At 33.8% G+C, this 26825-nt stretch overlaps 2 protein-coding genes across 6 annotated transcripts in view; one reads left to right on the top strand and one right to left on the bottom strand.

Annotated features, from left to right (window-relative positions):
* Positions 1–21658, bottom strand: part of LOC124361890 (RING finger protein 17-like) — a 78684-nt gene extending 57026 nt beyond the window's left edge. For 4 of the 5 annotated variants that reach the window (XM_046815941.1, XM_046815943.1, XM_046815944.1 and 1 more), the window contains exons 1-7: positions 21445–21657; positions 17487–17641; positions 15805–15962; positions 14751–14978; positions 11904–12056; positions 4025–4154; positions 464–595 (exon numbers count right to left, since the gene is read on the bottom strand). In XM_046815941.1, the coding sequence (XP_046671897.1) occupies positions 464–595; positions 4025–4154; positions 11904–12056; positions 14751–14978; positions 15805–15962; positions 17487–17638 (953 nt within the window). In that variant the 5' untranslated portion in view covers positions 17639–17641; positions 21445–21657. Of the gene's footprint in view, positions 1–463; positions 596–4024; positions 4155–11903; positions 12057–14750; positions 14979–15804; positions 15963–17486; positions 17642–21444 lie in introns of all 5 variants that reach the window. The other variant, XM_046815942.1, reaches the window with a different exon arrangement.
* Positions 21659–26668: 5010 nt separating this feature from the next.
* LOC124361889 overlaps positions 26669–26825 on the top strand; it is a 41624-nt gene continuing 41467 nt past the window's right edge. The window contains exon 1 of the mRNA XM_046815940.1: positions 26669–26810. Coding sequence (XP_046671896.1) covers positions 26756–26810 — 55 coding nt within the window. The 5' untranslated portion in view covers positions 26669–26755. The remainder of the gene's footprint in view (positions 26811–26825) is intronic.

The following is a 26825-nucleotide window of genomic DNA, read 5'->3' as shown; positions in this document are numbered from 1 at the left end:
TATTGTGGCAGCCAATGATCTGCCATCCAATGTAATGCCTGGTACAGCTACATGCTAATAATGTAGCTAAGGTGGAAAGGGTTGATTCAATGTGGATGTTGAATTTAAGTCTAGTTCATATTTCAGATGTTGTACAAGAGGGATGTGAACTGCAGCTAAACCAAGTGATTTATACATTGTATACATGCAAGTGATACAACACTACAACTTTCCACGCACCAAGCTATTTCAGCTTTACAGGTGATAAAAAATTCAACACTCAATAATGCAGTAAATTGGTTCTCGGTTGATAACCTGCATTTTAATCATGAAAATAATCAATTAATTTATTTGGATTTATGAAAAAAGAAAATAGATTACAAAAAACTAATAATTAAAAAATGAATTGGGAATCCATATCGATTTCATTTATAAGAACATTTGTAGAGTGTGCTTTCTTATTTGGAAATTAAGATGCACTAACTTATTTGACATGGAGGCAAAGATCTTGACAGCTTCTTCGTTCCACATTCCTCCCACAGGAACGCAGTTAGCTAGGCTGCAGTGTATGGCTTGATCTGGGATCGTCTTGTACCTTTCTGGGATATCACGTAGCCTGAAACACAAACATTACTTTAAAAAACATTTACTATTTATTACTATACTTTAGTCAGCATGGTTTTGAGATTCCTAATTCAAACATAAGCAATATTGCAGGCCAAAGAAATGTTCAAAAATTAAAATGTTTGATATTTACTTGTTATTGTCAAGATAAGTTTCAATTAAACCTTTGTTTAGTGAACCAGCGTATTACTCGAGAGTGTACCATGCATGTGCCACCAGCGATAACCCTCGAGAGTGTACCATGCATGTGCCACCAGCGATAACCCTAACCGTTCTGCATGTGCCACCAGCAATAACCCTAACCGTTTTGCATGTGCCACCAGCGATAACCCTCGAACCATTCCATGCATGTGCCACCAGCGATAACCCTAACCGTGTCTGCATGTGCCACCAGCGATAACCCTAACCATTCTGCATGTGCCACCAGCGATAACCCTCGAGAGTGTACCATGCATGTGCCACCAGCGATAACCCTAACCGTTCTGCATGATCTCCTGTCACAAACATTATTTCCTGTATTGTTGGGAGAGTTATTATTTTTCGTCTATTAATGCGTATACAATCTAGCGGAGAATTGGTTTCCATTACGCCTAATAGCTAGTAATTAGTGCAGAGATTTGTTTTATCTGTTTCTTTTCAGTTTTAATTTATTGCTGATTCAGTGTAGCTTGTCATCTGTTTCAGAACAGTAAAATATAGAGAGCAATTCTACTTCATAGTTTCTTTACATTTGTCTTAACACTTTAGCACCAATCATCACTATAATGATTATTGGCATACTTGCATAAATCGCTGATGCTTGAAGTAGCGATTGTTTGTATTATTGATCTTCTAGATCTTTAAAATGTATATCAAATTCCACAACACTTAATATACTCTCTCTATGATATATATGGAACGTGTGTGGAAAACTTAAATGATCATATATGGATTTTACTCAATGAATTATAATCCATCCAAAATTATAATTTAATCCTTTATAACTTCACAATTAGAATTTTTATAGAGAAACTGTTTAAAGCTCTGCCATTAACATGTTCGCTACCAGGCGGCGCATATTTGCGCCGCCCGGGTCACCGTAACAGACCAACGTTACAAAATGTGGTTGTTCTACACAGACCGAGAATAATTGGTGTGAGACTAACCACAGACCAAGGATAAAATATTGTTAATTGAGCTATAATTCAACAAAATAACCTAAAATGTACGTCTGTATTGTTCTTATTTCATATATTGCTGATTTGCGTAATTTTTACGGCGGCGCATATGTGGGACGCTCGGTCCATAGCATCAAAATCTTAACATAGACCAAGCGACCCATATATGAGCCACTATTTATTTGCTGCTAGTTACTGTAGGTTTTAGGGTAAGTTTCAATCAAACATGCATATCTTATTATGAGAGTATTTTCTTTAATGGTACAAAAGCTCAAACAACAGAGTCATATAAATATAGGTTCATTTAATGTATTATTATACATATCTTATTCGGCTATAGGCCTACAATAATTTTAATTTTAGAAATTAAAAAAGTAGAATATAAGAAAATAAAGTAGATATAAAGTTTATTGTATTTATTTTATTTATTTCGTGGTACCAAAACACAAATGGGATTCTTTTTACTCTACAAGACATAATACACGACTGTTAACCCATATCTTATAACTATCTTACAAAATAAGTGAACATTTATATAAGTTATTAAATTTACACAAATATTCAGAATGTGCCACCACGTTACATTATATTTAAGTGCTCACACATTCATAGTCTAATTATTGTGCCACTGGTTATAACAAGTTGGCATGCATAGGCCAAACGGTTTGTTATTTGAGTCTCTGCAGACGGAGCAGGTATAAAATGTTTGCTTCCTCTTCTGGTTTCTCTCTCTGCAAACATGGCATCTCAGACGCTTTTCCAGCTTCACGGGAGTATGGGCAGACTGTGAAGAGTGGCTGGAGCGAGGATTCCTTGGCATGGGCTCTATCTGAATGTAATTTTTTTTATTACGATGTCCCTGAACTTCAGGTAGGTTGTTTTAGTGGCAAGCCTTGAGAAAATGTAGACACCGTTCGACAGGGAGACGTCTAGCAGGTGGAAAAAGATTTAACAAAACTTAACCTTAACCCTAGTTCAGAAGAAAGAAGCCCGTGGTGTGAGGTTTACAACAAGAACAGTGTAGGCTGCAATGAACAAGTTTATCAACTGTGCGGGACGTAATTTTTAAGATATCCAGAGACCAAGCGTCCCACATGTGAGCCAGACATCCCCATAGACCAATACAAAAGTATCAAGTCTCTAAAATAGACCAGTGAATTTCCATGGCAATAATAGTGGCATGCAAACTGCGGCGCAAATATGGGACGTCAGTCTATTTGAGGTGCCCCGAGCGGCGCATATTTGGGACGCCGGTGCACGGGTAGAAACCGTGCGGCTCATATTTGAGCCGGCTGGTCTATGGGTATACGACTTTTCTTCACATGGTGGTAGTGAACGTGTTAAGCATCTAATTGGCTATAAATGACAACATTTTCAAATTATTTAATTTTTATATTCCTTTATGAGAAAAGATTGGTTTTGACCAATCATAGTGTTGAATAAAAAAATAAATAAATAAAAGAAAAAAAGAAAAGATATTTATGAAATAAATCTAATGTATACGTTAAATTTAATAAAAAATCAGATGATCCATGTGGTTTCTGACAATGATTACGGATGCGAATGGACAAACTGTTGTAGAAAACTCACATCTTTCAGCTCATCATTTCACCATATTTTGTAATGGTTAAAGAGATAGAAAGCCAAACATTATTATTTTGTTGCACTTATTGCATTCATTATAGCTCTATTACACTAATTACGTCTTATAAGCTGTTAAAAAAATCTAAAGCAAGTAACAGAATGAAACAATAAATTTGTAATAACTTCTTATAAACTGTTCTAATCAAATCTAAAGCAAGTAACTAGGTCCTTACAGAATGATACAAAAAATTCTATATCACATTTATTTTTATAATATAACAAGTTTTATGTAGAGTGTTCCAATTATAAAGTGATTAATTGTAAAAAATCAATTAATTGAATTGCTATCAGAACCAATAAAAAAAGAACCGACCTAAACCTAATTAGATTGAAGGTAAGGCCAATCTCTCTATCTTCATTCTCATCGTCCTTAACAGATCTGAGCTAAATCCCAACAGACTTAATTAACCAAAGGAACAATAGTGCTAACATTATTGTTAGTATGTTAGTAAACCGATCAAGGAAACTTAAACTGTACTACATCTGAAACAAAAGCTCTGGATTTAAGGATAATTTCTGGTCCAACAAGATTATAAATTAATATAATATAAATTCAATGTCATAAATAGATGCTATACAATAAATACCTAAATGTTTTGGCTATAAAATAAAATACTCACTTCTTGATATCCACCGTTTCAGTGTTCCCATAGTCAACATAGAATATTTCACACTTATCTTCCATAACTTCCTTCACTTGCGCTCGGTACCATTTCTTGTCGACCTTGAACTGCACCAAGTATATTTCATCTGAAATATGAAAGAGTACATCAGAATGAAAAGGCTTTATTCTTGAACACAGAGTACAGAATTGGTGTCAATAAACATTTCAATAATTAATGTTTGATGTTAATTAAAGCTGAGTAAGGAGCCAAGAACTCGTTCATCGTTTAAATTTATCTCTCCACAAGCCATTTTTTAAGCATTGTCCTCGGCTCCACAGGAAGTAGATTGATTGAAAGTTTGGTTTCTTTTCAAACAGGCCAGTTCTGTAGGATGGAATTAATGAAGTCTTCTGTATGTCGTGTAGGCCGTCCATGAATATAGAATATGATGAGGAATATTACAAATAGTACTTGTTACTAAACATACACTATTCTCATAATCCTACGTACATTTTGTGTATATATATTGTTTTTAAAACAATTTTATTTAGTGATTTTAATAGTTGCTATGTATAAAAAAGTAAAAAAAAAAAACAACAAAATAGTAGTATTCTTTTAATTTTACATTGACATCACACATTTATAACGTTTTTATATCGACAAAATTTAACATTATTTAATTGCTTATATAATTTTGTCAATGTTGTTTATAGTTGTTGAAAAATATAAAATGAGCTTATTCTTTTGAATATAAAAAATCTTTGTAGATTGAGGTATTACACTCTAGAAAATGTTTTTTTTATATAATACTACACGGCTGATTGCTATCTTTACTTTTTTTCCCACTAGGACTTAATTCAAACAAATTTGACTGTTTTTTTATACATTAGAATGGTTCTCCATATCTATATATCTATATATTATATAAAAATGAATGTTTGTATGTTTGTCCTTTATGGAATCGTGAACTATTGGACCGATCATGATGAAAATTTGTACGTATATGTATTTTTCCACGGAGAAGGTTTATAAGCTATGCCCATCCCTTTCCCGATTCAGGATTCCGCCCCACTGGTTACAGAAATACCCATAAGAAATGCATTGCAGCAAACATATGTTAACGTCTTTTCAAATTTTTAATCAGTTGTTCTTTGTAAACATATATTACACTTATAGTTTTAAAGCATAGAGTAAGCTTAAGAGAAACGACAAATTTTGTTTAAACTGTTTTTGCAATCACTGTTAAACATAGACTTTACTATCCAGATAATACAATTCAAATTTGACGTAAAAATTCACCTTTAACTGCAATATTTATTTAATATAAACCATGCTCATGCTTGATCAGAAGAGTAATGCAGATATCATAATTACTATCTTACGTTGGCTACAAATATAAAGAATGTTATAAAATCAACCTTAGTTGTTTTTTTTTTGACAGAAGTATGGTTCTCAAAACTCCGTGTGTACATATTCTCTCGATCGAGACAACAAAGCAAGCTCAATCGTGGCATCGGAGATATAACTAATTTAATCTAAAATTTATTATAGTAAAAAAAAAAAATTTACTAAGTAATATAAGGACTTCGGTTCTTAAGATTTGCGTGCGAAGCCGTGGGTAACAGCTAGATAGAGGCAGGAATATGGTACATACCTTCATAATACGCCCAAGAGGCTCACGATGGAACGACTATCAATTATCTCAGCAATGTTTAGAATGTGATAGAAAAAGAATAAGTGAATATAGTGTACTGTTTTCAACGGGAAATTGCGTGCGAAGCCGCGGGCAACTTTTGCAAAAAATTATTGAAATGCGCAGCAAAGCGCGCCGGGCCCGCTAGTATATATATATAAATTAATGTTTGTGTGTTTGTCCTTTATGGAATCGTAAACTATTTGACCGATCATTATGAAAATTTGTATATTAATGTAATTTTTGACGGAGAAGGTTTATATGCTATGCCTATTTATGTATCTCGCGGCATAAGGCACCAGGCGGCAATGCAAAAGTTAAAAGTTTTTGAAGCGCCTCTACACTATAAACTGCGATTACGAGACTATAAATATATTAAACAATATTAATTGTTAAGTATATTAAATAGCAAAAAACTATTTGAAGGCGCTAAGCTTTGATGTATATTTGTCTTCAAAATACATTTCTGGTTGAACTTAAAGCTTGAGTGTTAGACCACTTTATAATAAAGTACATGTACGTAGACAATGGCTATAAACATACACTTTTGACAGATTTTCTTGATCGTGGCAACAATACAAACTCTACATCGTCGTTGGAAATATAATTCACTTGAACCAGAAGCGCAAATACACGGGCAAAGCTTACGAAAAGCGTGCGAAGCCGCAGGAAACAGCTAGTTCTATATATTTATAGCTGTTCATATTCCAATATTACCCATACTCTGTGTGTGTGGAATGGTTTCCACAAAATAACTGCTTTTTGATCTGACATGGCACTGGATTGAGCAAGAGGTGCTATGTTGATGTCAGTCAGAGTGCCCCACTCAGACTACGCACTCCGTTTTGGAACAAGGCAAACTGAGTTCCTTACTGGTTTCCACTAATGTATCTGAGAAAATAAAGGAAGTAATTCGTTCCACTAGTTTGTTTATGTTTAGCAGCTAGTTTTATATTCTGTTTACCATAATAATTGTTTACCGTTTTGTATTGTAATACTATAGATGTTGTTAAATACATACGTTACAATCGTGTGTTAATTTTTTAAAATGTGATAATTTGCTATATTTTGTGAAAGTGTTAATTTTAAATTTGTTATTACGGATATCACACAATATGCACACAATGCCGATGATTACAAAATGAAGTACATAATGTAGGAAAACCACTATTTTCTCTTTTGTTAGCAAGTTTTGTTTCATATTTGTATGTGTAAAATATAAAACAATAGTTTATTTGTGTATTTTGTTACGTTTTAATTGTATTCATGACATTGGAAGTAGTGTCTTACTTCAAAATTTTTCCAATTATTTTTATGGTTTATTTATATGTAGTGTGGAATCTGTCTTTTCATTATTTATTTCATGAAAAATAAAACGTTTTAAAATGAAATTTACGCCAATATTGAAAAAAATACAATGTTTTAATTTATGTTATTATTATGTTTCTTTTTCTGTCTTCATTATTTCGTCATATATTTTGACGAATATTTTATGTCTGTTCATGTAGTATTTTACGATTTTCCCCCCTTAAACTACTGCATTGTGAGTAAAATAAATTAACACTCTTTGAAACAGTGGAAGACCAGATGTTGTACCACTAAAACAGTTAATGTAAATAAAACTGATCACAACATTAAAAACTATTAGTCGTGGGTATAAAATTAAACTATTACAAAGCAGGGTGATATAATAAAAGTAATCAATGATGTACGATATTCTGGGTGTAATAAGAAAAATTAAAAACAATATATTAAAGACATTTATAATTAAAGTTAAGACAAGGACTTTACTGGATTTTCAATTGTAACTACGGATAAAACATCTCAACTATAAGACAAGCAGAACTACATGTCAGTGTATAGTTATTATAACAAGTGTCAGGCAGTGCTTATACGAAAAACCACAAGAGAGTGCAGTTGAGGGAGGAGCCTATTTTGCCCGTAACCTTGGAGCGGCCAACGAGAGCTGAGCGACGTTGCCAAACTTGTTCCCCGCTGTAACCACAAGCCGCGCGAGTCCAGCATTCTTAAAATACTTAACCGTTACGCTCGAAAGAAATGTTAGAGCTGTCTTGAATTAATTAACTACGTATTACAAAATGTAATTTTACGGTCATTTTAAAAAAAAGTACATCTCTGTAGCTTATTTCCATGTTGAGTTAGATTCAGATTCAGATTCAGATTCAGATTCAGAAATTCTTTATTCATAAAACAAATGCACAGATTGTACAATGAATAGCGTCAATCATAGTTAATAAAAAAATTATCTAACATCAACTTATAAAATATTAACCAACATAAGCATTAGTACTAGGATTTACTATTATAATTTTTTAAGTGTATTTTCATGCACAGTTGCTAGAATAAACATTCATTCATTATAATTTATGGTAATAAATAGTTATCTTATACATATAAACAGACACATACATACATAAAATACATATACACAGAACATATACACGTAAATACATATAGACATGATGAGCTAAACCAGTCAATTAGCCCTTTCAAAAAATTCTTGGAATGAATATATAGGTCTATTTAGTAGATATTCTTTAAGTTTAGTTTTGAAATTATTTGTGTTGTAGTTTAGTTTTCAACTCAATTGGTAAATGATTTAGAAACTTTTTCCCCATGTACGAGGTTTTCTTTTTATAAAATTCCAAGTGATGAGAATCATTAGATATATTGAACCGTGTATTATATTGATGTTTTCTTTCTGTTAAAGCAAGATTGCAGAAACGCACAACGTAATTTATAGTTTCAAATATGTATAGATTGTATAGAATTGTAGACAGTAAATATTTGGAGTTCCCTAAAAATATGCTTAACTGAATCTCTCCTCTTTAATCTCTTTATAATTCTAATAGCGTGCTTTTGTTTAACTAGAATTTTGTATAAATTATGTGATGTGGTAGCTCCATAGATAGCTATACCGTAAGCAATGTGGGAATTAATGAGAGCATAATAAATTGATTTTAGAGATTCTACACTGCAAAACTTAGGCCAATCGTCTCAGTGCATATAGACCACTGGAAATTTTATTTAAAAACATAGTTCCACATGTTTCATTTCCAACTTAAGTTTTTATCTATAATCAATCCTAAAAATTTTGTGCTATAGGAATTTAGCAATTGTTCTTCCTCAATGAAAATGTTGGGTTGAAAACCCTGTTTAGAGCTTGTTTTGTGGAAAAAGAGATAAAATTTGATTTGTTTGAGTTTAATAAAAGGGTTTTACTTATCAAGAAGTCTTTTATCATTGATAGACCTATAAAAGCGGACATCTTCAACACTTTCAACACTTTTTCCTGAGATAACCACATTTGTGTCATCAGCATATAAACAGACAGCAGAGCTTTCTCCAACCAATAAAGGCAACTGATTTATATAACAAAGAAAAAAGAAGTGGACCTAATATTGATCCTTGTGGGACTCCATGCTTTACTGTTCTTAGTTTTGAATTGAATTTGTTTTTAAAACAATATCGAGTACTGTTTGAAACAATGCTCTATTTCAACGTATTGCATCCTATTTTGAAGGTAAGAACTAAAACCATGCAAGTTCCTTTCCCATAACACCCAACATTTTAAGAGTACTTATTAATTTACAATGTGACACACTGTCAAATGCTCTGGTCAAGTCCAGAAATACTCCAATCACGTGTTCTCCCTTATCCACTGAATTGATTATTGAATCAATAAACTCGATACCGGCGGTAATTGTAGATCGTCCAGATCGAAAACCGTGTTGTTGACTGTTTAAGAAAATTGTTAGATTCCAGATAATTTAAAAATTGGTTATAAACAACTTTTTCATATATTTTTGATAAAAACTGGGAGGAGAGACACTGGCCTATAACAGGCAGGATCATTTGGATCTCCCTTTTTAAAAATAGGAATTACTTTAGCTATTTTTAGCTTATCTGGAAAAATTCCTGAATATCAAAGAAGAATTAACCAAATGTATTAAGGGTTTTAATATTAGTGGACAGGACTGCTTTAGAACAATAATTGAAATTTCATCAAATCCTGACGAATATTTGTTTTCAAATGATAAAATTATGCTTTTTAAGTCAACTTCATTTATGGTTTAAATTTAAAGGTAGTTGATATTTGGTTTGAGTGCTGAAATTAAATGGATGATTGAAATAAATTATTGTATTATATTACTTCATATACGAAGATCGTAGGATTAAAATCTTTAGCCGACATATAAAATAAAAAGAAAACATAAAAATACCGCAAAAACGTTAATTTTCCGTATTTTAACAGTTAGATAATGCCATTATCATTGATATATAATAAGGCATTACATGTGTGCATAGTATAATCATGTTATGTTAAATGGATTTTCAATTTGGTAAGAAAGTTATCAAATACATTTGAAATATATGTTCTTTTCCATAAATATTATTCAGTACATAACGATGGGAATTGTTGCCGCAACGGTTTTGTTACGCACTTCGGTTCTCATAAATTTATAAACCATTTGAAAGCATTTTTCCTACCTGGCTATTAATAGTCTTGAATCTGTGTTATGTAAATTTTTTTTTATTACAAGTGGGTGATTTAAATATTTAAACTGGTCATAGTTGAAAAATCATACAGCACAAGTATTTTTATAATATGAATGCACTTTCTTATAAAATTTCTAAAGTAACGGTTTTCTATAACATCCAATTAAATTTGAACACAGTACATAATAGATGATTTCAGACGAGTGAAAATGTGGAGGAAACGGGTGAAATACCTGTAAACAAAAGCCGCACCAGCCAGCAGTGGTGGTAATACCAGACAGATGAGTCATACTATTTCCAAGAAACAGCCCCTTCCTCCTTCCTGTCTCTGACCGTCAGTCAGTGCCTATTGTCGCTTCATCAGTGGCGGTTGAAAATACTGCATTCTCTTCAATCCAGTACGCGTATATTATTTTGTGCTGAATTTTACTGTTGATGAACGTTTTCGTGTTTTTAAGTGTTGTTTATTGGTAGCTATTATAAGTGTACCGATTATTTTCTGTGTAGTGTCAATTGTAATATACTTGTTATTGTGATTCCTTATTTGGACAAAATGGAGTGTGATGATGTTTGTTCAAGTGCACAGCCATCGGGAGTAAGAGTGGTAGCGGAAAAAACCCTACATAGTGGAGAACGACGTATTATTTACAACGTTTACAACTTTTTCAAAAAACTGTCGTTGACAAATTTCCGAGAAACTCTAAACTTTAAGCAAAGTGGTAAACTGTGTGTGCTGAGGCCTGCGGTGTAAGTGAAAGAACCGTTAACAAAATAAGTAAAGAAGCTAAGCTGTCCGAAGAAGATGGACCTTCATCATCAGAAAATTAAGTTTTCAATTAAGTAATTTAAATATAATATAGCAAACTGTCAACGCATTTTAAATATTGTTTTTCAATTATACTGATAAGTTTTAAATGTTCAGTGTCAGTGTTAGTTGTGACAGCGCAGCGGTTTATCAGCCACAATGCGCCAGCCGTGCCGGGCGGCAGCGGCAGTTGTGTGGCAAACGTCGCGCAGGCCAGTCCATTTCTATTGGTCGCCGCCAACTGCACTCTCTGGTGGTTCCTTGTATAGTATCTTAGTTGAAATGGCAAACAATGTCAATTTATGGAAGAACTAACATTCAGATGAAAATAATATACTATTTTACATTTTAGCTGATTTAAAAAAATCCAAAATGTCAGATACATTATAGTCTGTGCCACATAACATTGTATATTTAGTTTGGTCGTAAAACATTTTTTGTACATTATGGTTTTACAATTAAAAAAAAAAACTGCTTAAAAAAGGCAAAAAAATATCTAATCTTTATAAGATCAGCTATTCACAATGAACTTTATATCATTTCCGGCTCATACCATTGCTGTAACTTCATATAATAAACCTTTTAAATAACTGCATCAGACTGAATGGCGATGGAGGTGTTTTGTACAAAATATTACATTATTTAGAATGTTTAACAACACTAAACATATAAAAGTAACTTTCAGATGTGATCATGCATCTTATAATGTTCCAAAATTATCAAACACAATAGAAATGGGCTAAAATAGCTCATATGAATTTGACTTTGTTGAAAGGTTTACGCAAATGGGGCAAACAGGCTCAGCACTGATAGGTAATATGAAAATGAAATCAAAATTAAATTGAATGCATTATACATAATATAAGCAGACTAACACTTTTCAATAGAAGCTGGCTGATTCTTCTTTATGTTCATTTGTTTGGAGAAATGATCCCTCAGCTTTTCCAACTGACTGTAGGTACACTTCCGCTGTACATAAAAATTGTTTGGTGAAATCAGGTGGCAAATTCTGACAATTTCAGTAGTCCCTGAAACATACATAACATATATTTTACATGGATGTTTTCACTAGGGAGACAAGAGGAATCATCCTCCCAAGAAAGGCCACAGTACAAAAAAAGCAAACTTATTTGAAGCAAATATAGTATTTTAATACAAATATGCACACAAGTAATGTTTGTTTAGATATTAATAAACGGACTGGATTTGCTTAACAACCCTACAATGAGCAATATGATGTGTAGGCATGAACATTTTTTAATGAACTCTGGCCACATCATAATGGCAAGAGTAGACATAGTGCACAAACCGGTTATGGTACGATGCTCTATCAAAATGACACAATACAAAGCAATGTCTAAACAATCACTGGTTCATTTGTCAATTGACCTTTATGTTCAACTGGTATATTATGTAAGGACCTGATTATAGGCAATCATGTGACATTCTATTAAAGTGACACAACAAAAAACAATGTGGTAGAATCAAACATGGAACTTCAAGTAGTATAAAACGTTATACCTTAAGCAAGCATGCTTCTTGATGTGGAATTAAATCACAAACAAGGATCTTTATCAATTTTCCTCAAATTTTTGGAATACACAATAAAAATAAAACTTTATGTGGCAATAAATATTGTAGACTATAAAAAAATAAAAAAGATAGAAAAAATAAAGGCTATGAAACGTAAACAACTTGTCCAAGCAGGTATCTTGTACATTCTTATACTTTACCTGATCCCACAGTTTTACTCCCACCTTATTTAATTAACTAACTTGTCACGATTAGCCCTCTTAATCAGTACTGCAACTTGTGTTTACAGTTGAACTTCTATACCATTAATATTGCTAAAGAAACTGACCATATTTTTAGTATGAATGTTCCCTTATAGTAAAATTGCTCTTGTATAATCATAAATCATTATCAGAATTAAAAAAATTAAAACATCCATAAAAATCACAACTTATAGATGGACCTTAGAATGTTTTTACTTTAAAAGAATCAACCAACAAAATAATTATTGATGTTTTTAAATTATTCCGAAAAATTGCTTAAACAGTTTTAATATTTTAGTTCACTAATCAAGAATCAGTCAAGAGGTATAGTCAAAAAACAGGAAACATGTTGTTCACAATTGTCAAAAGGAACTATAAAATTGAGATTGAAAGTACACAAATATGAAAGTTTTGTGGTTGAAATTTCAGAAAACAACCTTAATTATTTGGTAAATTAGAACTAAATAACAATGTACAGGTAGTGAGAGAAGTGAAAACCTTAGGTTAATTACTTACAGATTTCAGCAGAAGGAAAGTAAAAAAATTCTTTTACATGATAAAAAGGATTACTTATTAGCCAATTTTGGAATTTTATTTTAAATTGTTTAAAAGTAAGATTAAGCACTTCTTTAGGCAGCCTATTTAACATTTGTATACACTATCCTATGACTAGATTGATTTTTTCCAAGTCTAACCAAAAGGTACATCAAAATTGTTTTTATTTCGGGTGTTGAAGTTGTGTACCTCAGCCTTTTTTACATGTAAGCAGGGGTTCTTAAAACTAGTTAACAGGATATTAAATATGTATAAATTAACAACAGTTAAAATCTTAAACTTAATAAAAATAGGCCTGCAGTGTTTCTCTATGGTTAACTTTAGCTATAACTCTAAAACCTTTTTTTGTATGACTAGAACATTATTTGAGTGTGGGCTATTCCCCCAAAAATCAATTCCATAGCTGAGAACAGATTGAAAGAGTGAGAAGTACACTGTCTTAACATAGTCATCAGGTAAAATGTCACTCAGCCTACGAAAAAGAAATATTAATCTACTTAGCCTAGTACAAAGATGCTCTATTTGTTTTTTCCAGCTCAAACTTTGGTCAATTATATCAGCCATACAATGAATGCTATGTAGGTGAGTATGTTTCTATTAGAATGATTTTCTTCATTGCGTGTTATGTCTTAGATGATTGGTTGGATATTAGGAACAATCAAAATATTTCTTTAAGTTATTTCATATTTCTCTGCTTCTTCCTGTGTTTTGTTATGATTATATCACATTCCATGATGACTTGTGTATTGTCCATAACAAAGTTATATAATTTTAGTCCGCAATGAAGAAATAAGTTATGGCCACTAATAAAGCTAATGTACTTTTTAATATTACCTCTATTAAATTTTAGCTATATATAACTCTGTTTAGAGGCGTTGTTAACTCAAAGAGTGAAAAAAGCAAAGGTGTGTTACAACTATTCACTGCTTAAATTTTATTTCATAAGTCAATTTTTATTTAGTAATATTCCTATAAACAAATTAGTATGTACATGATTTTTGTAAGCTGAACTGCAGAAAAAAGTAGGCTAACACCTGTTATTGAAAGTATTCAAAAGTCCGCAACGCAAAATAGTATGTTTCTTTTTTACTCAATTTATGTTCCAATAATATACAATTAATTATAAAAATTATATCACAGCATCTTTAAGTAGAATCATTTTTAATTTAAAACGGTTTAAAGTAAGGACTCCAACCTTTGACTTTTATTAGTCCCTTTTTCACTCAAGTCCTAACTTAGCTCCATTAGCTACCACATGTTGGTTTAAAAATGATAAAGGGAGAAATACATAAACAGCAACAAGTTGTGATTTGTGGAAAAATTACTAGCTTTTACCTCTAATCACATTTTTCTACTATAGTTCATTTTAACCCATCGTGTAGTAAATCTTACCTTCCTCCAGAGGTGGAGCTACACAGATCTTCTCAAAAGCACTGTCAGCCGATGAAGTTGACATAGTCTCTTCTGAGTTATTGTTCTGCAGAGTAAGCCTGTTTTTGCGCAAAATTTCCTGGTACGGTGTTGGCTTATTTTTGGCTTCAGTTTTTGGCAGTTTAGGTTCTGATAACTGGTTAGTGGTTATCTTGCCAAGTTTTTTTCTTGAAGTAAGAACGGATAAATCTAAAATGAATAAAAACATGTTTATTGTAATTTAGTACACTTGAATTTGTGCATTTACTATACTGTATGCCGCTGTGAAGTAGGACCTTAAAATAAGAGACGTAACAAAAGATCAATATTTTAATGATTTATTTATTAATTATTCTCAGAATTTTGTTAAATTCAAACTGATAAATAAAAAGGTAATAGAATAGTTAAAGAAAATTGCTCCTACGATTTGGGACCTAATAATCAAGTGAAGGTCCTAACATAACCACCACTACCTAGCCTATAACTTTAATATGACTATTGTAACCAGAAGGATTAGCACTATCAAATATTTGATACATATATTTTGCACCTAATACAGTACAGATATAACTTTTTAGATATTATTTTCCAAAGTAATAACTGAATTGATATTAAAAAAGTAACATGCAAGCTATTCGATTTATTTTGCACTAGAGTTAAAAAAAGACTGTACAAGAAAGCAACAGGATATTATTATTTTTACAAAAAGCATTTCTTCAGTATATGGATTAAAAAATTAATTTTGAAATGTTTTTTTATGCATGCATATTTGCTGAGTTTTTTCTTGCGCAAAACATTGTGTATATTGCATACACACTAAGTTGGGAATATTTTGATAACATAATACTGACATTTAAAAGAATGACAGTTAATCGAAGTTCTACTGTATGCACAAGACATTTCATAATAAGACAACAATCTGCATTTGATATTAAAGGTTTTCACAACTTGTATCAGTGTCTAATCTGTTCTTACAAAAAGCTACAAATTTAATTAATAATATTAATTGATAAATTTCCTAAACTAAATTACCAACCAGGTTTCTTGAATGGATCTGGAAAATCAGGAATACTTTCAAATTGATAATCCTCAGGTAGATTGAGTTTAGAGCAAAGTTCATATGTTCTCTTATCTGGTACGGAAATGGTACAATGTCCTTTTAATAAGTCGATAATAGAAGAATCTTCATGGAATCTGGAAAAAGTTTTAACCTAATTAACAGTACAACAAGATTGTTTAAAGCTTCCATTGTTATTCATTTTAGCAATAAGGAAATAACAGTTTCATAAAAAATATTATCTCAGGTAAAACTGATTTTACCTGAGATATTGTCTGTTGCCTGTTTTACCTGATGTAATCTGTCATACTGCATATAAAAACGATGTGATGGACAAAGGCGTATAATATGATATAGGAAATAACACCTACACCTGGTTAGTCTCCTAGCTTCTCTTAAGTTTGAAATATATCAATCACCACCACATACCATGTAAATTTTTCTTACAATCTTTATCCTGTCCTGAGGTAGAAATGTGTTCAGGTGAAATCTGCTGTTTCTACAAAACTCCTTTCCTGAAGAGGCAAATTGAAGACGAAACAGGTAACACCACAAAGGTGACAAAAGCTTATGCTCATAGTTATGTTTGCAACGGCAGTTGTCGTAACATGGTTTGTTAAAGTCACTCATGCAAACTGCGTCTAATCTAATATTTTTTCCTCCTCTGCAACATAGTTCGTTCACGAGAAAGTCTTTGTTACAAAGAGATCGGTTACACTATTCGTATCCGTTTTCAAAGTGACTCTGACAGGCTGAGTTTCCTCGATTGTCGTTGTGAGCATAACTATGAGCGTAGGCTATTGTCACCTTTACGGCGTTACCTGTTTCGGCTTCGAGTTAAGGGGTTTTTGTAGAAAGAGCAAATTTAAGCTAAAACACACTTGTACTATCGAACAGGAAGGAGATGATAAGTAAATGCCTTTGCCACAAACCGTACTCCATTTTGCCAAACATCTTGTTTGATGAATTAACACCTTTCAGGTACATTGTAAATGTTTGTTAGGTACCAGTACCATGTAGTTACTATATACAAATGTTAGATATAGAAGAATTAGAATCAATCCACTTGTTTGAAACATTATTAAAAATCAGAAATTAGTTTTTAAACTACAGAAAAGGATGAGGAGGTAGAACCATGAAAATATTAAATAAAGCAGGTCAGACTAATTTATTGATTCTTTCATTAATTGAAAATCTTTTGTGTAAGAAATCAATCGCTGTATCATAATTTCTCCTAGTGAAAATGAATTAATACACTGCATTTTCCATAATAAAGTTATCAGTTCATCGCACAAGATAAACTGATTAAATTCAAATTTAATCATTTCTATATTTATGGTTAAATGTTTTTTTTTTGTACTGTCGGGTTATTTATGCAAACTATAACATTTTTTATTTTTTAAATTTTTGTATAGTTTTTTAGTTACACTTGACATAGTTTGAGAATCTGTTAAAAGGCTCATAGCAAAAAAGTTGTAGAAAGATATTTTATACAATGAAAGTAAGAATTAAATTGAAGGGTATTCATTGTAAGAGCCTTATCATTCATTTATAAAAGATAAAATCCTACCAAATGTTTACAATGTCAAACGTAAAACAATTATTCTAAGTTTTTTAGTAATAGTGTTATATGAGTTATATTGTAACTATCATTTGGTTACCCGAAGTTATTAATCGACTGATCGTTGTTGAGCAGTAGGTAACACGGCATCTCCGTCACATTGGTCAACTTGTCCAGCAGTGGACTTAGCGGCAGGCTGGAGAAGTTGCTGGGTTCCAAGGAGGCCTTGCCTACTGTTAGAATTGTCTCCATTTCCTGAAAATCAGTTACAACTCACAAGATTTGTTCCAATTAAAATACACAAATGGACAGCTATTTCTACAGTAAGACAGTTCACAAAATATAAAACTACATAGAACTTGTTGTCACTACGACAAAAGAATGATACAAACTAGAGCTGGATGGTAGCAAAAGTTAGGCTAGACCAATTTTACCAAAAACAACTTCCTACTTTACAGAATTTTGAATTGAAATTCATAGAAATACCATTACAGAATTTGAAGAATTAATAAAATTGAGAGTTGACTTAAATGTTTATAAACTCTAGTAATAAATATAGCTTTGTTACAAAACGTTAAAACATTATTCAACTAGAATATCAACAAAAACCAATAAATAAATCAATAAATTCTTTGTTTTTCTAGATATTATTTACAGATTTTGCAAAAATCACCAAATAAATCGCCTATTGATAAGCTCACAACCATAACTTTCATAAAATACAAGTTTTTTTACTGTATTTCTATACAAAGTATTTGAAGAGAACGTAATTCTTTTATGCATATAAGGTTTTGATTTTTTATATTTAAATAATCAAATATTTTTTAAATTATTGGAGTGTATGTGAGGTCCTAAAGAACCAGTGTGCCAAATTTGAATGATTCATAAAATTTAAGTATATACCGTATTACGGGGGTGAATAGGGACGCCGAGGTGATTAGGGACAAAAACGGAAAAAGTTTTGTTTTATTTTGTTACATACATGTTTTTTATCAAAATAGTGGTAAACAAAGTGTCAATAGTTTAAGCCATAACATACCCTACGAAAACGTGTCTGAAAAACACTTTGTTGACATTTATTACTCTATGTTTACAACTTCTGTGTTTTGTTGACTTTTTAGGAATTTGTCATAACCTCAAAAGTTTGTTGTGGTGTGAACCAAGTTGATGTTTCTATGAAACAAGAATAATCTAGCCTTTTTAAATACCTCAAGGTGAGTAAAATAACGTAATATAAGTAGAAATAGGATAATAATTTATTATGTTTACAAATTTAAAACAAAAAAAGCGTACTTCGAAGAAAAAAAAGGGGTGAATGGGGACATTGTTTGTGGTCAAAGCCAAGTGTGATCTAACATAAAATAGTTTGGTTGCGTAGGTTACCCTTCAATGAAAGAAATTGCTTATTAGATGTTTTTATAATGATATTTATGCAGTCTTAAAGTATATTTTTAAGACTTAGCCTAATCTGTGTCGTTTGATTTCAGATGCCGAGGACTTATAAAAGAGATCCGAGGGCCAAACATCACCGCTTGATGAAGAAGCCATAAAACGAGCACTAGATGCCGTGGCAAAAGGCATGTCTATTAGAAAAGCTGAAGAACAGTTTAAAATCTCAAAATCAGCGCTGCACCGATACGCTAAAAAGCAAGAAGTGGAAGAGAGTTGACTTTTAAAAAGAAAGGGGGACAGACCGCGTTGGACTCAAAGTTAGAGCAAGAAATGGAATCAGTGCTAGCCTATCTAAGTGTGGTGAATGGGGTTATCCTCTGAGTACATTTGATGTCCGGTGTTTTGTTAAGTATCATGTGGATAGAGAAGGAAGAATGTATCAAAATTTAAAAAATCACTTTCCTGGTACAGGGACTGGGCTGATGGGTTTTTATCAAGACACAAGGCCATTCTGTCCCAAAGAATGTGCCAAAACATTAAAGGAAGTAGAGCGAAATTATCTCCAAAAGTAATCAATGACTATTTTGATGAGTTGAAGGACACTGTTACAGATGTTCCTCCCGATATGATAATCAATTATGATGAGACCTGCGTTGTCCGATGACCCAGGCCGTCGCAAACTAATTTTTAAAAGGGGGTTGTAAATACCCTGAGCGAGTTATGAACGAAAGTAAGAGCAATGTGTCTGTGATGTTTGCTGCCACTGTATCTGGCAAAATGCTGGCTCCTTACATAATTTATAAAGCCACTAACTTGTACGATTTATGGTGCCAAGGTGGACCTCCAGGATGCTTTTACAACCGCACCAAGTCAGGTTGGATTGACGGAAACACATTTTTAGATTGGTTTCCAGAGAGTTGTCATCCCGTACTGTCGCAGATCAAATGGGAAAAAAGTTCTAATAGGTGACAACCTAAGTTCACATTTGTCACCGGTTGTTTATTCGGCTAAGTGAACAAAACAACATCCAGTTTGTTTTTCTGCCGGCTAATTCAACCCATTTGACGCAGCCCCTGGATATAGCACTGTTCGGTCCCATGAAAAAATGCTGGCGTAATGTTATGGAAGAAGCAAAATTTCATGGAAGGAATAGCAATGCCTTTGATAAGAGATATTTTCCATCTCATGTGAGGAAAGCCCTACAAAAACTAGAGCCTAACTTACAGAAAGACATCATTGCAGGTTTTGACAAGGCAGGAATTTTTCCTCTTAACCGAAAACGTGTGTTGGACCGGCTGCCCCTGAGCTGTGTGAGGATGAAGATGTTGATGGCAGTCAGGCTAATAGCAGCACTAGTGTAAATGACAGTTTAACAACTTTCTTGAAAGAGATGCGTTATGGTGATGGGAGTGAAAAACAAGCAGTAGGCCGAAAAAAAAAAACTGAACATTCCGGCTGGCCGCAGCGTCACTCTTGCAGATTTTGATTACCCTGACGAGGAAGAAACAGAAAATGAAAGATCTGAAAACGAAGATGTACCAGACAATCAAGAATTTTCTAATTATGATTCTAATGAAGAAGGTTTTGATATGGAAAAGAGCGATGAAGAGCGTTCTGAAGATTTGGAGTGCATCAGTGAAGGAGACTGGGTGAAAGTGAGATTTACGTATGATAAGGGGGTAAAGGTTTTTATTGGGAAGGTTTTAGGAATCGAAGATGCAGAATTTATTGGGACATTCCTTCGGCAGTCCAGTAAATTGTGACAATATTTTTTATTTTCCCAATGTGCCTGATGAGTTCCCATTTAACAAGGATGACGTTTTGGCAGTTTTAAAAACCGCCACACTCACAGAGGGGACGGTATATTTTTGAATCCGACCCCCTAAAGTAGGCCAAAACAAATGTAAAAAGTGTATCTTCAGATAAAATTTTATTATCTTATATGGGCCTATTTAAAAACCATTGAAATGTAAGTAGCCTACTGTAAAACTATTACTTTACAAATAAAAACTTTGTACTTTGCAACGATTTTCAAAATCATTTATCCTTATTTATGACAATATGTTTACAAAATAATGGTTAACAGAATATCTAATCATGTTTAATAACTAAAATGGAATAAAAAAAAAAACATAATAAGTGTCCCTATACACTCCATAGTAACACCCAATAGGCATTTTAATGTAAAATAAATAGGTGTCCCTTTTGACACCCAACCCTGGGGTGAATAGGGACAGTATTAATAAAATAAATATAAAAAATCGGTGTTACTTATGATTGAGAAAGGAGAGGGGTGTGATTATATGCCTAGACATTAGTACCAACTATTAACCATGTGAGTTATGCCAGATGTCATTTGGATGTTAAAATATTGTTAAATAACTTTAAAAACTGTCCCTATTCACCCCGTATTACGGTAAACAGTAATTGAATTTAAATATGAAGTAAGTAAATAAAGTAATAAAATTGGGGCTGCCATAATTCTTTTAAATAATCGTTTGGTATCTTGAAATGATTAAATACAATATGCCTTGTATGAGGAAATGTTTAAAAAAATATTTCAAATCTCCCTTGATTATAACAAATTAATGATTATGGACAGCCCAAAATTGTTTTCCTGGCTTCCTCCTTGTAATTACATAAATATATTTTTACAGTGCACTTACTTTAATATTTTCTTCAAGGTTACTCAATACACTTCCAAGGGATTTTTGTGCTTCGTCTTTGCAATTCCTGATTTTCTTCAGAAGTTCCTCCTCCTGAAGTTGCAGTAATCCGTGTAACCGGTTGTAGTGTATGGCCACCTGTCTCTCCAGGTTCGCTGCATCCTCGTCCTGTACTTGTAGCCCATTACTCTGCAGCTTCTGTAACAATTAAGCGTACATCATGAGTCCTTTTGTCCACACGATATAGTTGAGCCTCTTGTAGTTGAAGCAATCCACCTGGCTCTCTCCAAGCTCACCAGTAGACATGCTCCACTTGTAGTCAATTACTTCATAACTTCTATAACATTAAGGCACCCATCATAAGGTCTGTTATTCACACGAGCTGCAATGCAATATCTCGCAGCTGCAGCTACTAATCTAGCTGGCCTAAGCCAATGCTTCTCAAAGTGTGCATCATGGTTGGAAATCTCGTACAATCAGTCTTAGGATAGACCGTGACAGAGAGTACGAGCAATCAACTGCTTTACCTCTATTCTAAAAGATAAGGAGTTTGTACTGCAGTTGGGGTAGGCAAACAAAGATACCAATTTGATATGCTATATTAGATCTATTAACAACAACACCTATGTTGAAGATATTGTATTCTGTAAACAAATAAAGAGATCTACTAAAAGACAAGATCTGTTTAATATTTGAGATAACTTTATGAGTCTGCATAACATTTTTTAGCAATAATGTGTTGAAATATGTACTGATAGTGCAGTTGTATCGCACACTGATAAAGGGGTTTCAAGCTCTGGTTCGGACAAAAGCGACCAGAGCGATTTCGTCCCATGGAATGATCAGTAGAAAAGCATTGACTCATGAAGGACCTGTACTATATACTTAAGATCGTGATCGGTGAAATCAACTACATTAAAAACATTCCAAAAAGACAAAACCTTTGGAAAAAATACGCAAAGACATGGGATATGATCACTTGCGTGTGTTATTCTAGAGTAGTTCTTATTGGTTGTCTCTTTACAATTCCCTTTCTAGGATGTTTGAGCTGACACATGATGAAATATATATTTACCTGAAGGATAAAAACCATATCAGTGCCAACAAGGATTGATAAGGACTTTCTGTCGAGGATCGTTACTGATTTGTTTGAAAAGTTGAACATAATTAACACAAATATTTTAAACCTGCCGGACAAGGTGGAGGGTTTTAAAAACTACACAATCTGTGGAAGGCTATCTTGGCTAAACGTGATGACACAAGATTTCTCGCCTTGAAACAGTTGATTGAAGAAAATTGTTTGACTGAGGAAAATGAGGCTGATGACATGTTTTTGCTGTATCTTTCCAACTAACTGACTGATATTCAAACAGATGATTCGTTAAAACTGGATTCAAAACGAACACCTTGTTTTCGATTAACGTTGAAACACAAAATCCGCAAAATACCACTTCCTACTAATGTGAAGCGGGCCTTCTCCGCTGTGGCAGTCACCAATCAAAACAAATTACAGACCATTTAAAAAAAAGGAAAAATTTGCATTAAAATTTTGAACAAAAATCCAGATTTTTATATATTAAATAAAGGAAAACAAACTCGTCCTTCAGACTAGACTTTTACTATAGGCCGGGTTGCCTTTGTGAAACTTTAAGCAAACATTATGAAATGCGAAGAATTTTATTAGATACAATCTAACTAGCTAAACTGTAATTTGTATGAATCAATTATTGAATTATTTAAACGATATTTAAAATGTAAAACCTTTGAAGTTTGTTTACTTGCTTCTATTTATTTACTTGTTACTACAGTAAAATAGTAATAGTTTCTTTTTATAGTAACTGTGAATAGTACATTTATTTAAAACATTTATATTTACTTTATATTTTTATGGTGGCTAATAATATCCATACAGACAAATATGTTACTAATGTGAATTAATTATTAGGTAGATTAAAAAGTAACAATACTGTATTGTTTTTCTTCATAAACTCCATTAAGATGGCTGAGGTTTAAGGGTAGTGATAGGAGGTTAGGTAAGAGAAGATGGGGGGGGGGCAAAAGGGGGTAGGGCGCTTTAGAAAGTAGTGCAAACCTAAAGGGAGCCGGGTGTATTGAAGTTTGAAAACATGGCCTAAGTGACAACTCTTCCTCCAAGCCCACCACACAGTCATGTTGCACTTGTAGTAGTTACCCATATTACTGAAAGAAAGTATTTCTCTCATATCCCAAACAAAATAAAACTTTTGAAAAGACTACTGATATTCAAAACAGTTTTAACATTTAACAAGACGAGTTTAATGGATTTTAGATTATGTAAGAAAATAACAACGATAAGGAAATAATTCACTAATATTCCTTTTTTAAGAAATCACCCCAGTATCTGTAAGTATTCGCTTATTACTGATTTACGTAATCGGTTGTTTAACGACACTGAACATCAAATCAAAATGTCGATGTAAAGAATATGCCAGATAACAATGTCACGCGATAGGCTGCCATGATAATTTGTGGAATCGGCGTCGAAGCCAGTGGCCTCACACAATGAACTGGCAAGAAGTGGAAGAGCCGTGACAGAAGTGGCCAAGTCTTGACCCAGTTGTATCAAGGAGAGCAGCGCGCCGCGTACCGCCACTGTCGGGGTTTCCGCTGACACCCGTCCAATGCCCTCTCCTGTACCCTACTGTCACTGCCTTAGCTGACTCACCTATTCTCGATAAGTTTCAACACCAGGATAATGCTTAGTACCTGAACTAGCCGAACCCTGTCCATTGCCCTCTCCCGTACCCTACTGTCACTGCCTTAGCTGACTCACCTATTCTCGATAAGTTTCAACACCCAGGATAATGCTTAGTACCTGAACTAGCCGAACCCTTTCCATTGCCCTCTCCCGTACCCTACTGTCACTGCCTTAGCTGACTCACCAATTCTCGATAAGTTTCAACACCACGATAATGCTTAGTACCTGAACTAGCCGAACCCTTTCCAATGCCCTCTCCCATAACCCTACTGTCACTGCCTTAGCTGACTCACCTATTCTCGATAAGTTTCAACACCAGGATAATGCTTAGTACCTGGACTAGCCGAACCCTGTCCAATGCCATCTCCTGTACCCTACTGTCACTGCTTAGCTGACTCACCAATTCTCGATAAGTTTCAACACCACGATAATGCTTAGTACCTGAACTAGCCGAACCCTTTCCATTGCCCTCTCCCGTACCCTACTGTCACTGCCTTAGCTGACTCACCTATTCTCGATAAGTTTCAACACCAGGATAATGCTTAGTACCTGAACTAGCCGAACCCTGTCCAATGCCCTCTCCTGTACCCTACTGCCACTGCCTAGCTGACTCACCAATTCTAGATTAGTTTCAACACCACAATAAGGTTTAGTACCCAAACTACCGACATACGTATGTCGAGACTAACAATAGACAGTTGTACAGCCTATAATTTTCAATATCAGAGGTTGCATAAGCAGAGTTTCATCCTAAATTTCAACTAGAGAGTTGTCATTCGCCAATTATCGTGCGTACAGACAGAGAGTAATCGGATCTCGTCATCAGAAACTGACAGGAGAGGCTTCGCTGAACGATCAGCCAATCAACAAAGAACTTGGAAAACGCAATAACAAACAAACAAATAAACGTGGAACATTATAATTACACATATTCAGGGTTACTCTAAAAGACTCCAGAGAACGCGGGTTGGCCTTGCCCTCCTTGTGAGATTGCTGATCGTAGAGAGATGCAAGTGAATGTTGCAAGTAATGCAATGAAGAGGCGTCAAACGCTCCAAGGCGCACTATTTCATCTCGGAGTACATTCGTTTAGACATCAATCTCAACGTTCTTTTATCTTGAAATTCCCTGGTTTAATCACAATTCCCTGGTTTACTCACACTTGTCACATGGTGTGAGTTAATGGGGAAGGTAAAAGGTTGTGCTAAATACAGACTGGAAAGGGTTTTCAGAATATGAAAAAGGCAATTCGCGTTATGCTGAAAGTAAATTTTAGAGAGTCGTGAAGGGATGCGTTCAGCGAACTAAAACTGCTTACTTTACCCTGCCTCTTTGTGCTGGAGATGGTTACGTACTGCTGGACCAAGTGTACTTTCATACAGGGCCGAGACATCCACCAGTATGGAACGAGAAGGCAGGGACAACTTGCGAGTACAACAGCACAGGACGGCAGCATTTGCCGTCTTAATTCTTCAGTCAGTACTAATAGAAAAACTTTCATTGAAAATGCCCGTGAAGCTTTCGATTCATCAAAACTTTGTTGTTATTTGAAAATTTAAAGTAACCCCCCGTTGAAAAGGGAGGTGGAGCTTTTTTGTGCACTCAAGAAATCCAAAAAAGTATTTTAATAAGTATGGTGAAGGTTGTAAATCGATATACCACTTCGTCTGGAATATATCTACTTGTAACTTATCAGGACTTAATTTACATCATGATATGTAAGGGGTTATTTGCCCATAACTTTTGCTAGGAACGTCGTAGAGATGTTTTATTCGTGCCATTGTGTTTAAAATAAATTTACCATAAAAAATGAATATGTCGTAAGGTAGGGATTGCAATTTGAAAATTTAAAGCTATCTCCCCGTACCCTCCTTTTAAAAAAGGGGGAGATTTTTGTATTTTAATAATAATGGTCAAGGTTGTAAATCGATATCTGAATCCGTTTGGAATATATCCAGAGGTACCCGGACTTAATTTAAACCCTGTATAACGTTTAATGCGCTGGCTATAATTCACAATCTGAAAGAAACAAACAAAGAACAAGTTCTACTTCAACTGGCATTTACAACCTGAGACGTAAGGGTTATTTGCCCATAACCTTTGCTAGGAACGTCGTAGAGATGTATTATTCATGTAATTGAGTTACTAATAAATAGACCATTAAAATTATATGCCACAAGATAGGGGTTGCAATTTGAAAAAGTGATCCTCCCACGTACTCCCCTTTTGAAAGGGGGAAAATTTGTATTTGAATTATTATGGTGGAGGTTGCAAATTGATATCTGAATCAGTTTGGAATATATCCAGGGGTATCAGGACTTAATTTACACTGCGATGGCAATAATTCAAAATCATACAAACAATAAGACAAACACAGAACAAGTTCTACTCCAATTGGCACGTTTTCAACCTGAAACCAATCACTGACAGGTGACAAGGATGAGACTTGTAGAAGCCCACAGCGACCGCGGGTGGAGGGGCTCACAGCGGCGGCGAAGGTAGTGGGACTGGAGACCTGGACTTGGGCTCCGCTCCCCTCAGTCTAGTGCTAGATGGGATGCCGTGTGTTGTGTCATGAACCTCTCACATCTGCTCTGTGTGTTGCTAGCCCACCTCACCACATACACCGGTACGTATATAACAA

Source organism: Homalodisca vitripennis, chromosome 5 (genome assembly GCF_021130785.1).
Source record: "Homalodisca vitripennis isolate AUS2020 chromosome 5, UT_GWSS_2.1, whole genome shotgun sequence".
In the NCBI taxonomy this organism is placed as follows: domain Eukaryota; kingdom Metazoa; phylum Arthropoda; class Insecta; order Hemiptera; family Cicadellidae; genus Homalodisca; species Homalodisca vitripennis.
This window is presented reverse-complemented; position numbering and strand designations above follow the sequence as displayed.